Source organism: Phocoena sinus, chromosome 10, assembly GCF_008692025.1.
Source record: "Phocoena sinus isolate mPhoSin1 chromosome 10, mPhoSin1.pri, whole genome shotgun sequence".
Lineage (NCBI taxonomy): Eukaryota > Metazoa > Chordata > Mammalia > Artiodactyla > Phocoenidae > Phocoena > Phocoena sinus.
In genome coordinates, this window is record NC_045772.1 from 101,206,636 (window position 1) to 101,220,755 (window position 14,120).

Consider the following 14,120-nt stretch of genomic DNA (forward strand, 5'->3'; position numbering starts at 1 on the left):
TGATCAGTTCTTCTCAAATATGCTTAGTGCCTGTCCCTTCTTCCCTTCTTCCTGGTGAGAGTCTTGGTTAGCCACTCTCCTCCCTGCCTGCTGGGTTTCAGGTGAGGAAACTAGGATGGCCCAGGTGTAGAGAGAGGCATCCCCTAATCACTGTCAGGGAACTAATATTTCTTTTTTTTCTTTTTTTTTTTTTTTTTTTGGAACTAATATTTCTTTGGGACCTAGTGAATGCCTGACGTTGGCCAGATCCTTTTCTCGTAATTTTGTTGCGTGAAGGCCCGAAAGTGCGGCTTTGCTTTAGGGAAGAAGGCGTGTCGGGAACAGAAACTCGGTGGGGTGCAGGTCTGCGTGGTGGATTGACCAGTGAAAGCAGACGCTACCAGTCTCTGCCCTACTCTGCTACAAATGGAACCCCTCTGTTTGCCTTATTCTCACCGTCCCCTTCTGCTTCTGCTGCCTGGGAAGCTGTCCTCCCGCCTCCCGCTGGGCCCAGGCATTCTGGCGAGTCCTCTCCCTGTGTCTGGCGGGTGGCTTCTGAGACTCCTTCCTCTGAGCCACTGCAAGCGTCCACCACCAGACGGCAGCAGAGAGGCCTGGAGGGCACCAGGCACCTCGCCTGGAGGCCAGGGAGGCCACGGAGGCGGGAGGCTCCTGCGGGTAGCTGGGCAGCTGTGGAACAGAGGACGTGATGTTGTCCTGCTGTCTCTGTGTCCCGGGAAGATTCACGACCCCTCAGGAGCTCCCTGGCTGCTGGTTTCTCAGCCTTTATCCTCTCTGTATTGCTTCACATATAGAGACGCCCCCAGTTCTCTGCTGCCGAGAGCTGCACGAGGTCTGTCCTTAGGCTTCCCTGAGGCCCACGTGCTGCCCCAGGAAGGCAGAGCTGCCTGCGCCCAGGGCCGAATGATGCCCCCAACCAAAGGAGACAGAGTGACCACGGGGGATCCTGAGGGGATTCACCGGGACAGACCGGGATCCAACTACATGGTGGGCTGGACCCGCAGAGCCCTGACGTCTGCAGGGTTACGCTCAGCTGCAGGAATGTTATTTTAAAAGGCAATTCTGAGAGGGGTGACTCAGCTCTGCAAAGCGTGTTTGCTAAAGAACGGTGGTGGAAGAAATCAGACATATGTAGCTTGGAAAAGAGAAAACATAAAAGGCATATTCGTTGTTTTCAAATCCTGAAGGGCTGTCAAATGGAAGAGGGATTAGCTCCAGAAAAGGGAAGTTATAGGGAGGCATCTTTCAGCTTACTCAAAGAAAGAACATTCTGGTGATTAGAGTCATTTTAAAAAGATGGAGTGGGTGGCCTTGGGAACCCTACCCGATGCTCCAAGGCGTGTTGTAAAATCGATGCTCACAGCGGATGGAGTGTAGATCTGGGCCTGGCTTCAGACTCTCCTCCTGGTCCCTGGATGCCAGGTTGGGAGTTGAGGAACTGTTTTAGGGAGACTTCTCAGGCATGACTCCTTCAAAGGGGTGCCCAGTCCCTCCTCCCTAAGACCCCTTGGCCATCTTACCGTCCTGGGAGCTCGCATAGTCTAACTCCCTAGACCCACAGATCCTGTCTCTGGCTGTGGTTCACACTGGCTCACACATCAGTCCCGAGGGCTGAACCATGAGGGTGGCTTCCCACGTCACCTGGTTTTCCCTGGTGCTTCTCCTGACCCCTGGTTACTGGAGAAAAACTGACGTGCCCTGTCTGTTCTGGTTGCAAACTCCACTGTTTTGTACCTAGACCATCCAGAAGTAGGGCCAGGTGCAGTGACTGCAGACTGCCTTCCTCACCACCTGCCAAGACAGGATCGTGGGACGGCTACCCCTGACCTTGGAGGCTCAGAAGAGGGGGCACGTGGGGAGCAGAAGATCCTGCCTGGTTTAATCGCTGAGATCACGACTGAACCTCAGTTCCCTGCTAAGAATGCCTCCCCTCCCTCCATACCTGAGTCCATACGAGTATTATTTATCGTTTCTCATAACAGTTTTACTGAATGTAATTCATGTGTGGTACAATTCAGCATTTTTTTTTTTTTTTTTTTTTTTTTTGCGGTACGCGGGCCTCTCACCACTGTGGCCCCTCCCGCTGCGGAGCACAGGCTCCAGACGCGCAGGCTCAGCAGTTGTGGCTCACGGGCCCAGCTGCTCTGCGGCATGTGGGATCCTCCTGGACCAGGGCTCGAACCCGTGTCCCCTGCATCGGAAGGCAGATTCTCAACCACTGCGCCACCAGGGAAGCCCGCACAGTTTGGATTTTTTACAGGAAATGATCTGGACGTTTAGAAAGACCGTGCTGAGTGACCGTGGAGGTGGTCCCCCAGTGCTGTCGGGGTGGGAGGCAGTGTGGACCTCGGGGGACAGAGGGAAACGGCCCAGACGATTCTGGATTCTGTCATCCTAGTTCATTTCTACTCCTGGTCTCGGCCGCTGTCCAGCTAGATAATACAGGCGTAAAAGGACAGATGTGTGACTCGTGGAGGGGGAGAAACAGACCTGTGAAGGAGAGGTGTTTGCCAGGATAGAGCTGCACTGTGGGTCCCATGATTTGTGCCCAGTCTCGTTCCGACCGTCCCACCTGGTCCACCAGTGCCTCCACGCCCCCACTCCCGTCCACTCAGGCCGGCCTCCTAGGAAGGCACAGCCGGGGCGACCTCTCCGAAAGGGATGAGGTGCAGGCCGGGGCTGAAGGGGCTCACGGGCAGACGAGTCAACTTCGCTTCCTGGTCCAGGGCGCTTTCTAACCCCGGGGGCCTCGGCAGGGAGACGTGCCCCCTCCCGGGGTGCGGGCTGGCGGGGCGGCAGGGGGTGAGGGCCTCACCCGTCTTCCGTCCACCCGCAGGGAGCCGGGAGACGGCCTTCACCTACGCCGTGAGCGCGGCCGGGGTGGTCAACGCCATCAGCCGTGCCTGCCGCGAGGGGGAGCTGTCCACGTGCGGCTGCAGCCGGGCCGCGCGGCCCAAGGACCTGCCCCGGGACTGGCTGTGGGGCGGCTGCGGCGACAACGTGGACTACGGCTACCGCTTCGCCAAGGAGTTCGTGGACGCCCGCGAGCGCGAGAAGAACTTCGCCAAGGGCTCGGAGGAGCAGGGCCGCGTACTCATGAACCTGCAGAACAACGAGGCCGGCCGGAGGGTAAGCGACCCCGCCCCACGCGCGCCGGGACGGCGGGCCCCGCCCCCCCACACCTGGACGGGGGCCCCGGCCACACGCACACCTGGACAGGGGGCCCTGCCACACACACACACGTGGACGGAGGGCCCCGCCCACACACACCTGGACAGAGGGCCCCGCCCACACACACCTGGACAGGGGGCCCTGCCCACACACACACCTGGACGGAGGGCCCCGCCCACACACACCTGGACAGGGGGCCCTGCCCACACACACCCTGGACAGGGGGCCCCGCCCACACACACCTGGACAGGGGGCCCTGCCCACACACACCCTGGACAGGGGGCTCTGCCACGCACACACCTGGACGGAGGGCCCCCCCCACACACACCTGGACGGAGGGCCCCCCACACACACACCCGGATGGAGCACCCCGCCCCCACACACACCCAGATGAAGGAACCCACCCCCGCAGACAACTAGACCATCGGCTGTTCCTGGGCTCTGCTGTGCCATGGCAGCTGGTCCAGGAAGGGGTTGAGTCTGACCACAGAGATTCTTACGATGCTGACCTAGATTCCCACACTGGAACTCATCCTTGATTTCCAAAGGCTCCATTTCCCACGAGACACACGCAGTTGTCACTCTTCTAGCCTATTCTGTTCCCCCACAGGACATCCGTGCCTGTAGGACTTGGGTGCAGTCTCGTCACCGAATCCCAGGCACCTCTTGTCTTGACTGCCCCTCCTGTGTCGTTTGAACAGCTAGGATGATTGGAAGTTTAGGCCATCAGGCCTCGTCTAGGGTTTATGGTTTGTTAGAGGCTCAGGTAAAGCAGAGCTGACTTTTCAGCGCTGCCATCATGCATATCCCGAGACCCAGTCCAAAAGCACACTTCAGTACTGATGGCAAACACCCTTGGGTGCTTTAACCTAAGTGGAACTGTGGAAGGCAACCATCCTTTGAAGGCCCAGTCTCATCAGTCTCGTGGAAGAGGCGAGGGTCTTCTGAGCTCAATTTCAGTGGAGACTAAAATGTAGGTTTGGGGAGAGCTGGGTTTACTGTCTGTGCAGAGCACACCTGGGCCAGGGCTCTGGGCTTCCTGCACGGGTGCTGGAGAGCTCGGGCCTCATCTGCCGGCACCTGCTCGGGAAGCCCCCATGTCTGAGCACACGGCCTGCTCCTCTCTCCTGAGCAGGGTCTGCCCCGACGGGGTCTGCCTCTGCTACCGACTGGAGGCCTCGCTCAGCCAGAAGCTGTCTTCCACTCTTCAGGCGTCCACCGTGGATGTGCGTCCAGATCTCCCTGGACAGAGGTCTGAGGCCCGAGTGCTGGGTGGCAGGAGGCCCTCCTGGCGAAGGGCCGGGGCCACGGACCTCTCAGGAAACCACACAGACCTCTCTCTGGGAGAGCTGTCCACACTCAGGTCTGTGTCAAGCCCGGGCTCGGGGCCCAGCAAGGTACTTAGTGAGGCTGATGAGCTAACGATAAAACAGGAGCAGCAGTTTCTGGAGAAGTAAATTCAGAAACTTAATGTTGGTTCATTGGTGACTCAGTAACAGGATATGGATATACTTCTAAAAAGTGTTAATATATTAATTTCTTAAAAAATTAACTCGTTTCATAGGAGCACATATCAAACGAAGGGGATTGGAAATGCCTCTTCTGTGACTTAGCGTCCTGTGGTGCTGGTAGAACATAGTACCCGTGTGTAAACCTAGCACCATCACTAGCGTGACGTCAAGTCAAAATTAGAATTGGTCATCGCCCAGCATCTTCCTTGCAGAGCCCACGTCCAGAGGCTAGTTTTGTTTAGCCAGATATGGGTGTTCAGCTGTGGCGTGTCAGGAGTTCGGGCCGTCGCTCTGATCTGTGGCTATCGTGCTATAAATCCGGGTGGAGAGACCAGAACTCTTCTGCTCTGAGGGCATCTGTGGAGCGGCCTCAGTCTCCCACGACCTCCTCTCCGTTTGCCAGTCTTTGGGAGTCTAACCGTGAGAGACTGATTTAAAAAAAAAAGGTTAGGGTCTTCACTTTATCTCCTGAATGCCCAAATTCTACCCATTTTTCGAGGTCCCAGTTCAAACACCACGCACCCCCATAATCTTTCCCATCCCCCGTGGCTGGCAGTCTCTGCGAAGCGCAGTGGAGCCTTGCGGACCTGGCTGAGGTGTTAGACTTTGCTCACTCCAGCTCCTGAGGAGCGGGGGACCCCCGCACGTGACCGTGCAGGGAAAACTCCCCGTGACCTCCTAGCAAGAGGTCAAGTTCAGGAAGGCTTTGCCTGGGGCCCCGGGGCAGATGCGGAGGTGCCCAGCCGCTGGTCCTCATCCGGCCCCACTTCTGCTGGCTCCTCATTTCTTCACCCTTAATTGTTTGTTTGCTTTTTCCAGCCCTTATCTCGGCTGCGCCTTCCATCAGCCTGTCCTACCCCCTCCCCGGCTTCGTCTGTCTGCCCCCTGCAGTCTCCTCACCTCTGCACAGCCCTTTATCTCTCCCCGGCGTCCATCTGCTCCAGGTGGGGAGTCTCTGTCCCTCTCTATGTCTTATCCCCCCTCCAAGGAGCAGGCCTCGCCATCAATCACCTCCCACCTCCTGACACCTACACAGAACCTTCCTCAGGAAACAAGGTGGCCGGCATTGAAAATGCCCCAGACGGGTATTTTACAACCAGATCTTTTTAAAGGGTAGGATATCTAGGATCTGACATCTTGACCACAGAGGAAATCTCGGGCATACTTTACGAGAAATTTCTCTTGGCCTTTGAGAGCCTCTAGTGACCCTGTTTTACAATACTGAAGCCAGGGGCGGTGGGTTGATACTGCCTTGTCACTCAAGGGCCTCTGAGCATTTTCTAGATGAAAGCTGCCTCGTCCTTGTGACATTCCTGCCAGTGACCGAGCTCCGTCACACCATTAGATGCGGAAGAGGGGCAAGGGGCTCTGCCAGGGGGCGAGCTGTAGACCTAAGAAAAAATTTTAAAACATTCTCCTGCTTTTTCAGTTCGCAGCAAGGGCCAAAATGACCAACCTCCTTCTCTTGCAAGAGGAACATCTATATATTAGCAACAGTAAAATATTTAAAATACAAGCATAACCGTCTCTACGCTGTCTTTCTTCCTAGAAGAAGGTAGAATGGACGTCTAAATAGTGAGGGTCAGTGACGCTCTCCCTTCCGGATTTGTTTTACTAAAATTCCTGTCCCTCCCAAATCTCCCCGTGGAGATGCTTATCCATCCCTCACCCCCAGTCACTCAGTGTCGGGTACACAGTTTTAGGCCCTTAATGTTTCCTCCTTCTTCTAACAGCACCAGCTGCCTGACATCCCTCTCTAAACCGAGGACCGTTTCCAAGGAATGTCAGGTTCCAGCTCAGACCCGGGGGATTTGCGCCAGAGGACGACTGCGGGCCCCGTCTTTGAAGTCCCTGTCGGAATGGGGTGTCAGTTCCTTTCTGCCTTTGGCCTGGAGCTGCCAGCCAAGTGCTGGTGCCTTTAACCTTGGGGAGGGGCCTGCCTGACTTCTCCACCCTAATCCGTTTTTAAGCCCCAGGTTTGGTGAGCAACCCTTCCTGGGTGGCCCTTGCACAGTTTATTGAGCCTCATGTAGAGCGACGGTTTCTCCACCCGGAAATAGTGGGAATAGTTCTGTACCAGAAAAAAACCAGGAAGAGTTTGGACAGGAGTAATAAGAGCTCATGCAGCTGAAGCTCTCTCTCGCACCTGCAGTGGTCCCAGCCGCAGTGCTAGATAAAGACACAATCTGGGGACTCTTGAAAAGAAAGCCGAGAGAAACCCTTGACAAATGAGTCCTGCCTGCGTCGGTGACAATAGCTGTGGCAGAAGAAAATGTTGGGCAGCGGACCTGCATCTTTATCCTGCCATCTGCACTTCTGGGCCGGCTGCCAGGGCTAGTTGACACAATGCATCCGTATGCTTTCGCTGAAAGGCACTTTGTAAGCAGCTTTCTGGTCTGCTCTTGCCTTTCCGTTTGGATTTGGGGTAGCCCACGTTCAGGTCCCCTCCCATTTTCGTGGTTCAGTGACTTCTGGGTGGATTTGTTTTCCAAGACATCCGCCCTAAGATGGACCCACCGGTCTGCTCTCCCATCGCAGAGGGCCTGCCCCTCCCCTGCATCACAGCCACTCCCAGGGGGTGTCTTGTCACAGTGTGCTGTGGTTTATGGTGAGGCTCCGATGACTGTAGAGCTAGTGAGCAACTGTTAACATAGAAAAAGGGACCGTTTAATTCTTAGGGGACTTGACAGGATTGTGGAGAGCTTTCGGCTAGCCAGGGCCGTGCCAGCGGTCTCTGTTCTAGGCTCCCGGTACGGCTGATTCTTTTTTCTGGACTGGGCTCCATATCGTGTAAAAGCTACACTCATGTTGTTGGTTTTTATTTGTTTGAGACTTTGATCAAGATAGAAATAGCCTTTTTTTTTTTTTTCCTGCTGGTAACGACACATTTCTTGTGACAAATTTCAGGTGATAATAAATGGGTAATAAAAAGGGCAAGTGTGCCATCCTGGTAGTGACTCAGACATGGCCGTCACCTCCCCAGAAGTTTTCTGTGTGCTGTTCCTTTTATCCACTTTCAACCTGGAAAGACCTTTGGACACGGTTGGAAAACCGGCCCTCCGCACACGCACCCTGCCGGCCCTCTCCTGCACTCGCCCTAGCCAGCCTCTGGGCATCTTCCGTCAGGGATGTTCCTTCTCATCCCCTTCTCTCTCCTCCCCCTCTCCCCGCAGGCTGTGTATAAGACGGCAGACGTGGCCTGCAAATGCCACGGCGTCTCGGGGTCCTGCAGCCTCAAGACCTGCTGGCTGCAGCTGGCGGAGTTCCGCAAGGTGGGGGACCAACTGAAGGAGAAGTACGATAGCGCGGCTGCCATGCGCATCACCCGCCGGGGCAAGCTGGAGCTGGTCAACAGCCGCTTCAAGCAGCCCACCCCCGAGGACCTGGTCTACGTGGACCCCAGCCCGGACTACTGCCTGCGCGACCAGAGCACGGGCTCGCTGGGCACGCAGGGCCGCCTGTGCAACAAGACGTCCGAGGGCCTGGACGGCTGTGCGCTCATGTGCTGCGGCCGCGGCTACGACCAGTTCAAGAGCGTGCAGACCGAGCGCTGCCACTGCAAGTTCCACTGGTGCTGCTTCGTCCGCTGCAAGAAGTGCACGCAGGTCGTGGACCAGTTCGTCTGCAAGTAGACGGGGCCGCTCTCCTGTGCTCCTCCGCGCTGCTGCGGAGTCTATAGGATCTAGATCTATATAAATCTATTTTATATTTGTATAAAGAAAAGGATGGATGGTAAATAATTGAAGGAAGAAAACGGAAAGGAAAAGCCTATTTAAGAGACGCTGGAAATCTTGGAGGATTGGATTTTGCTGGTTCTCTGATCCCAGTGGGTGGGAAAAGGGCTCTGTCCCCGCCTCTGGTGGGGACTCTCAAGAGGTAGGGACTTGGGAATGTTCCCTGTCTACCCACCGCGGCCTTGAGGACAGAGGTGGTGCTTGGAGGGGGACCTTGATGATGTCTGGAGTCTTTGCTGGGTGGGTGACTGCACTGCGACCCTGGCCTCTGGGCCAGGCGGCCCCGTGGAGTGACGGGAACCCAGCCTCACGCCTGGCATCTTCTGGGTCTCGTCCAGAACACCGACTGGTTCCATGAGAGGCCCAGTGCCTCCTTGCACTTTCGTCCGTGTGCGTACTTGCAGAATCCACAGTTACAGGAAAGAGGACAGGCCCCACGCCGTCTCTGGGGACCACAGAGGGACAGCTCCTCCCCAGACTCCGGGGCCTGCCTTTCCAGCGAGAATTAATTTTCCTCTGCGATTCACTGGCACCTGCACCAGGAGGGAGGGGTCGTTTGACCTAATGTGTCAGGAGAGACATGGACTCTCCATGCCCGAGCTGCAGAAAGCCAGGTGGTGACTGGCGAGGGCGGATGGCACCGTGCTCCCACGCAGGGAGCGGACGCTCTGATGCTTCTGCCGGCCCTCCCCGTTGCGGGAAGCTGGGGCAGGTGCGGCCATGCTCGGCCGGCCTGTTGCGGGCTCTTCACCTGTGCCCCAGATGTAGTTTCCCTCTGACATTAAACACCCTCCACTGAAGTTTCTCTTTCCTTACTTGGACACACGGTTATGTTTCATGGGTCCTTTTATTTTCGATCTGATCCTTGGAACCCTGCTACACGGTTATATTTCATGGGTCCTTTTATTTTCGATCTGATCCTTGGAACCCTGCTACACGGTGCGCGCACGGAAGAGGGCGAGAGAATGGAGACGTTCCAGAGCCCTAGTGTGGTGTTGCAGGGACAGGGGGACATCGTGAGAATTCATAAGGTGACGCGTGCGTGCACGCCTTCTCCGCCAGGGCAACACAGTTACATGATGGCCGTTAACATCGCTGCTCTGAACAGAATTCAGAGTTAGGGTTAAACCTCACATTTACCTCCTCTCCCCCCCCCACCTTCCGCATTTTACCTCCCACCAGTCTTCCTGGGCTCTTGGTGACCACAGTCGTTGGGGATGCCCTCTGCTGGCTTCTCCGTGTTGCCATGTGCGGTTTTGGGGCCAGAACTTCAGTTTTGGAGTATCTGGGACAGGAGAGAATAAGGCAGAGCTCAGGCACCCTAGAAAAGGCGGGGGTCTCTGGGAGAGACACTGAGACAGGCTGTCCAGCGAGCCAGAAGCCACAAAAGACACCAGTTTTATGTTAGAAAAGTTTGTTTCCGGGGAAGTGATGGGATTACGGGATTAACTTGGTTATAATGAGCAAATGACGCTGCAGAAGTGGGTAAAAGAGGTTCTGCCCGAGGGCGTCCACGGCCCCATGTCCTGCTGTGTCTTCAGTACCTAAAGAAAGACCTCCTGACCCGACACCGAGGAACGTCCGACGTAGGGCTGTGTTCCCTGTAACTGTTCCTCGCACGGTTACTCAGATTGGTTGACATTTTCAAGAGGAATGGTCCATGAGAGAAAGTGTTTAAACCACCTGGCCTACAGAAGATCAAAAGCGTGTCCTTGGCTTCAATCGCTGGCATTTAACCAAATAAACCAACCAGTCACCCAAATCAACCGTGACGGTCAGGGTTTTGAAACACTGGCTGGCTTCATTGCCCTTGCCTACATCACGGGTCCACAGACCCCGAGAGTTACCTTGTATCAGGTGCTCAAAGTGTTTAAGAGCTGAGACCCAGTTCATCCTCAGATACTTCAGAAAGTTAGTTGGGAGTGACTTGCCCACAATCCCAAAAAGTGGCCCCGTGTTCACAAAGGGAGATGGATCACCCCTGTCACGCCGAGCTTATTCCTGCAGAGTCCTGGCACGGGAATGGGCGAATACCCAATGTTTTCCTTCCAACTGCGGGGCGGGTTGTATGTTCAAACACCCACGTGATTGCTGCCGCCGCTGACAACCAGGTCTCGGGATTATTTAATTTTCAAAACGGGTTGGGATGAAGTTAGACTTATTGTCACACGCTTGTGGGATCCTGGTGAATTGGCAGCGGCCTGTGGCGTGGCCGGTGAGGCAGTGGGAAGTGGGTGGAGAATGTGGAGGCCGCCCTAGAAGACTGAGCTTCTGGGGACTTCCCCGGCGGTCCAGTGGTTAGGATGCCGCACTTCCACTGCCAGGGGCCAGGGCTCGATCTCTGGTCGGGGAACTGAGATCCCACAAGCTTGTGTGGCGAAGCAAAAAAAAAAAAAAAAAGCTTCTGCTCAGAACCGCAGACTGTTTGAGCAGAGGGTGTGGCAGTCAGACCCCCAGCTCCTGTGTGTCCAGATGAGGACCTCCAAACCATGAGCAGGTCCTAAACCTTAGCGTGCTGTGAAAATGCGGAGTCCTGGACCTGCAATGCCAGAAATGTTTATTCACTTGATCTGGGGTGGGTGGAGCTAGGACCACTGTCCACACCCTCATCGAGGACCTGAGGGAACCCTGCGCTGGTGATCCAGAGACTCTACTGGACCTACAGGCATTGAGAGCTAGCCCAGGACCCACGGGGAGACAGGCAGCTGGGCCCTAATTCCCAACCTGGTGCTCTTGGCAACACCGTGCAGAATTCCCTGGCACCTGAAATGTATTAACATGTAGCCTAATTGAATTAATGAAATGCCTGGACCAAGCAGCCATCCAGGGAGGCTTTCTTTTTTTTCTTTTTTCTTTTTTTTTTTTGGCTGTGCCACAGCAGCTGTGGGATCTTAGTTCCCTGACCAGGGGTTGAACCCGGGCCATGGCAGTGAAAGCACCGAGTCCTAACCACTGGACTGCCGGGGAATTCCCCAGGGAGCCTTTTTGATGAGAGGGGAAAGAACCGATCTGCCCTGGGATCTTCCACCCGGGACTGGGGGAAGCCTACAGATCCACTATGAATATAATAAGGTGTTATTTACTTAGCTCTGTCTGCAGGCATTCACCTTGTCTTCAAGATGAAATTCAGAGAAAGGCATGCCTGACTGCCTCCACTTAAAGTAGATGGGAGGGTGGGAAGACAGCCACAGCTGGGGTCAGGATGAGGCCAGCCCTCCACTCACAAAGGCTTTGTGACCAGAGTCTCAGGAACTGAATTCGAAGTCCTAGTTTGGAGAATACATTTCGTTGTCATCCACGCTCCATCCTTTGAGCTGAGAAACAAAACTTGGTACTTGTATTAAATCCCCAAGTTGGTTATTTCCACTGAAATTCTGCCCTGCTTCTTCCCTTAAATCATTATTATTTTAGGGACTTCCCTGGTGGTCCAGTGGTTAGGACTCTGCACTTCCACTGTAGCGGGCATGGGTTCAATCCCTGGTCGGGGAACTAGGAACTTGTATGCCGCGTGGCCAAAAAAAAAAAAAAAAAAAAAAAAAAAAAAAATATATATATATATATATATATATATATATATATATATATAAAATTTTATTTAAGCTTTGTTATCCTTGGAGCTCTGGGCCCATAACAAGACATCTGTGGTTGAAATTTCTCCACGAGACAACGATCGTACAGCTCCAGTGATTTATCAAGAAAGAAGCCCATTTCTTGGGAGGAGAGCCGCACTGTCCCAAGAAGGTGGGAAAAGTCCTCATCTCCATCTTAAAACAGGCTCTGACGCGTGGCCAGCCCCCACTGACCCTGGTCACATGTATTCTGGGACCCCAGTGTGTGCGTGTGCGTGCGCCTGTACACGCCCATGCCCACCACGTACACAGGAATGAACGCTTGCATTAAATTTGGAGGGGAGTTAGAGAGGCACTGGAGACATGGAATATGTAAAAAAAATAAAAGTAACTGTCACCACTTCTGGCTGAGACGCTGCAGAACATGGCTTGTCTGTCTTTATTGGAAACCCCTGCCCTCTGGTTGGGAGGACAAGCTTCACGTCTCTGGAAGAAGCCTGGGGGGCTGAGAAGGACCTCCCCCCCCATTATTGTGAGTCCTTTATTATGTAAGAATCTGCACGGTAGTTATACCCGAACAATAGGAAAGGTGCTTTACTTCCTGATTCTACATAAGAATGCCAGGTAATTTGCCCCTAAGTAAGAAGGTTTGGCCCAGGTATGAGGTCAGATGTTCGGTGCTTCACACAGGGGATTTTCACGTAGATTGTCTACGCTCTGCTTCCTCCCCTGCCGCCTGCCCTTTGCTCTTCGCTCTGTCCATTTGCAGCTCTGCCCGAGGCGGCAACAGAAGATAGAAACAAATCAGTTAACTGGGGCTTCCTGAGTAGTTTTCATAAATAACAGAGTGGGAGAAGAGGTGGCTGAAATTAGCTTTTTAAATGATCTGCAAATTTAACTTGTCACTTATGTGTATTTCTACCGCTCCCCGGGATAATTGGAAATAGCCTTAAAGCTGCCACGGCCAAAGCAGATAGGAAACTGCAGTACAGAGAGAGCTGGCCCGAGTGTGGGCCTGTCAGCAAGCCATCGGAAGGGGCTGCTGCAGCTGCTCCAAGATGTAAAAGAAAAGGCAACTATAGGAAGTGGCCCTCTCTAGGGACTTCCCTGGTGGCACAGTGGGTGAGACTCTGCTTTCCCAAAGCACAGGGTCCGGGGTCGATTCCTGGTCAGGGAACTAGATCCCACATGCCACAACTAAGAAGCCCGTGTGCTGCAACTAAAAGAAAGAAAGATCCTGTGTGCTGCAATGAAGACCTGATGCAGCTAACATCTTTATTGGAGTATAATTGCTTTACAATGGTGTGTTAGTTCCTGCTTTATAACAAAGTGAATCGGCTATACATATGTTCCCATATCTCTTCCTTCTTGTGTCTCCCTCCCTCCCACCCTCCCTACCCCGCCCCTCTAGGTGGACACAAAGCACCGAGCTGATCTCCCTGTGCTATGCGGCTGCTTCCCACTAGCTATCTATTTTACGTTTGGTAGTGTATATATGTCCATGCCACCTTCTCACTTTGTCACAGCTTACCCTTCCCCCTCCCCATATCCTCAAGTCCATTCTCTAGTAGGTCTGTGTCTTTATTCCTGTCTTACCCCTAGGTTCTTCATGACATTTTTTTTTCTTAAATTCCATATATATGTGCAGCCTAAATAAATAAATACTTTAAAAAAATATATAAAAAAGAAAGCTGCATCCTTTAAACCAATTTTATTTGAAAGCCAAAAGGGATGTGACGGTTTCAAGGGGTCCGGCCCTCTAGCGTGCTTTCTAGGACCGGGGGCTGTGCTCTGTCTGTTGGGTCAACCAGCCCTTTGGCTAGTCTCTGATTTGACGTTGTCGTCTCCCTTAGATTTACTGGTTTTCCAGAGACCTTTTTAGTAGAAGGGAAGTTTCATAAAGGAAGGACTTTAAAAAAAATCTCTTTTGTTCCCAGCTCTGTCTCCCAGAATCTCAAATAGTGCCTTGCAGAGAGATGGTTCCATACATAATTGCTGGAGGAATGATGATTCTCACTCAACAGATGAGGGAACAGTGTAGTTTGTTTCCTCAAAGTTCCAAGTGATGGGCTTCCCTGGTGGCGCAGTGGATGGGGGTCCGCCTGCCGATGCAGGGGATGCGGGTTCGTGCCCCG

The 14,120-nt window shown here is 53.9% G+C and overlaps 1 protein-coding gene across 2 annotated transcripts in view; it reads left to right on the top strand.

Moving 5' to 3' along the window:
• WNT5B (Wnt family member 5B) overlaps window positions 1-9,237 on the top strand; it is a 90,335-nt gene extending 81,098 nt beyond the window's left edge. For both annotated transcript variants that reach the window (XM_032644928.1, XM_032644929.1), the window contains 2 exons: window positions 2,837-3,129; window positions 7,856-9,237. In XM_032644928.1, coding sequence (XP_032500819.1) covers window positions 2,837-3,129; window positions 7,856-8,314 — 752 coding nt within the window. In that variant the 3' untranslated portion in view covers window positions 8,315-9,237. The remainder of the gene's footprint in view (window positions 1-2,836; window positions 3,130-7,855) is intronic.
• Window positions 9,238-14,120: the final 4,883 nt, after the last annotated feature.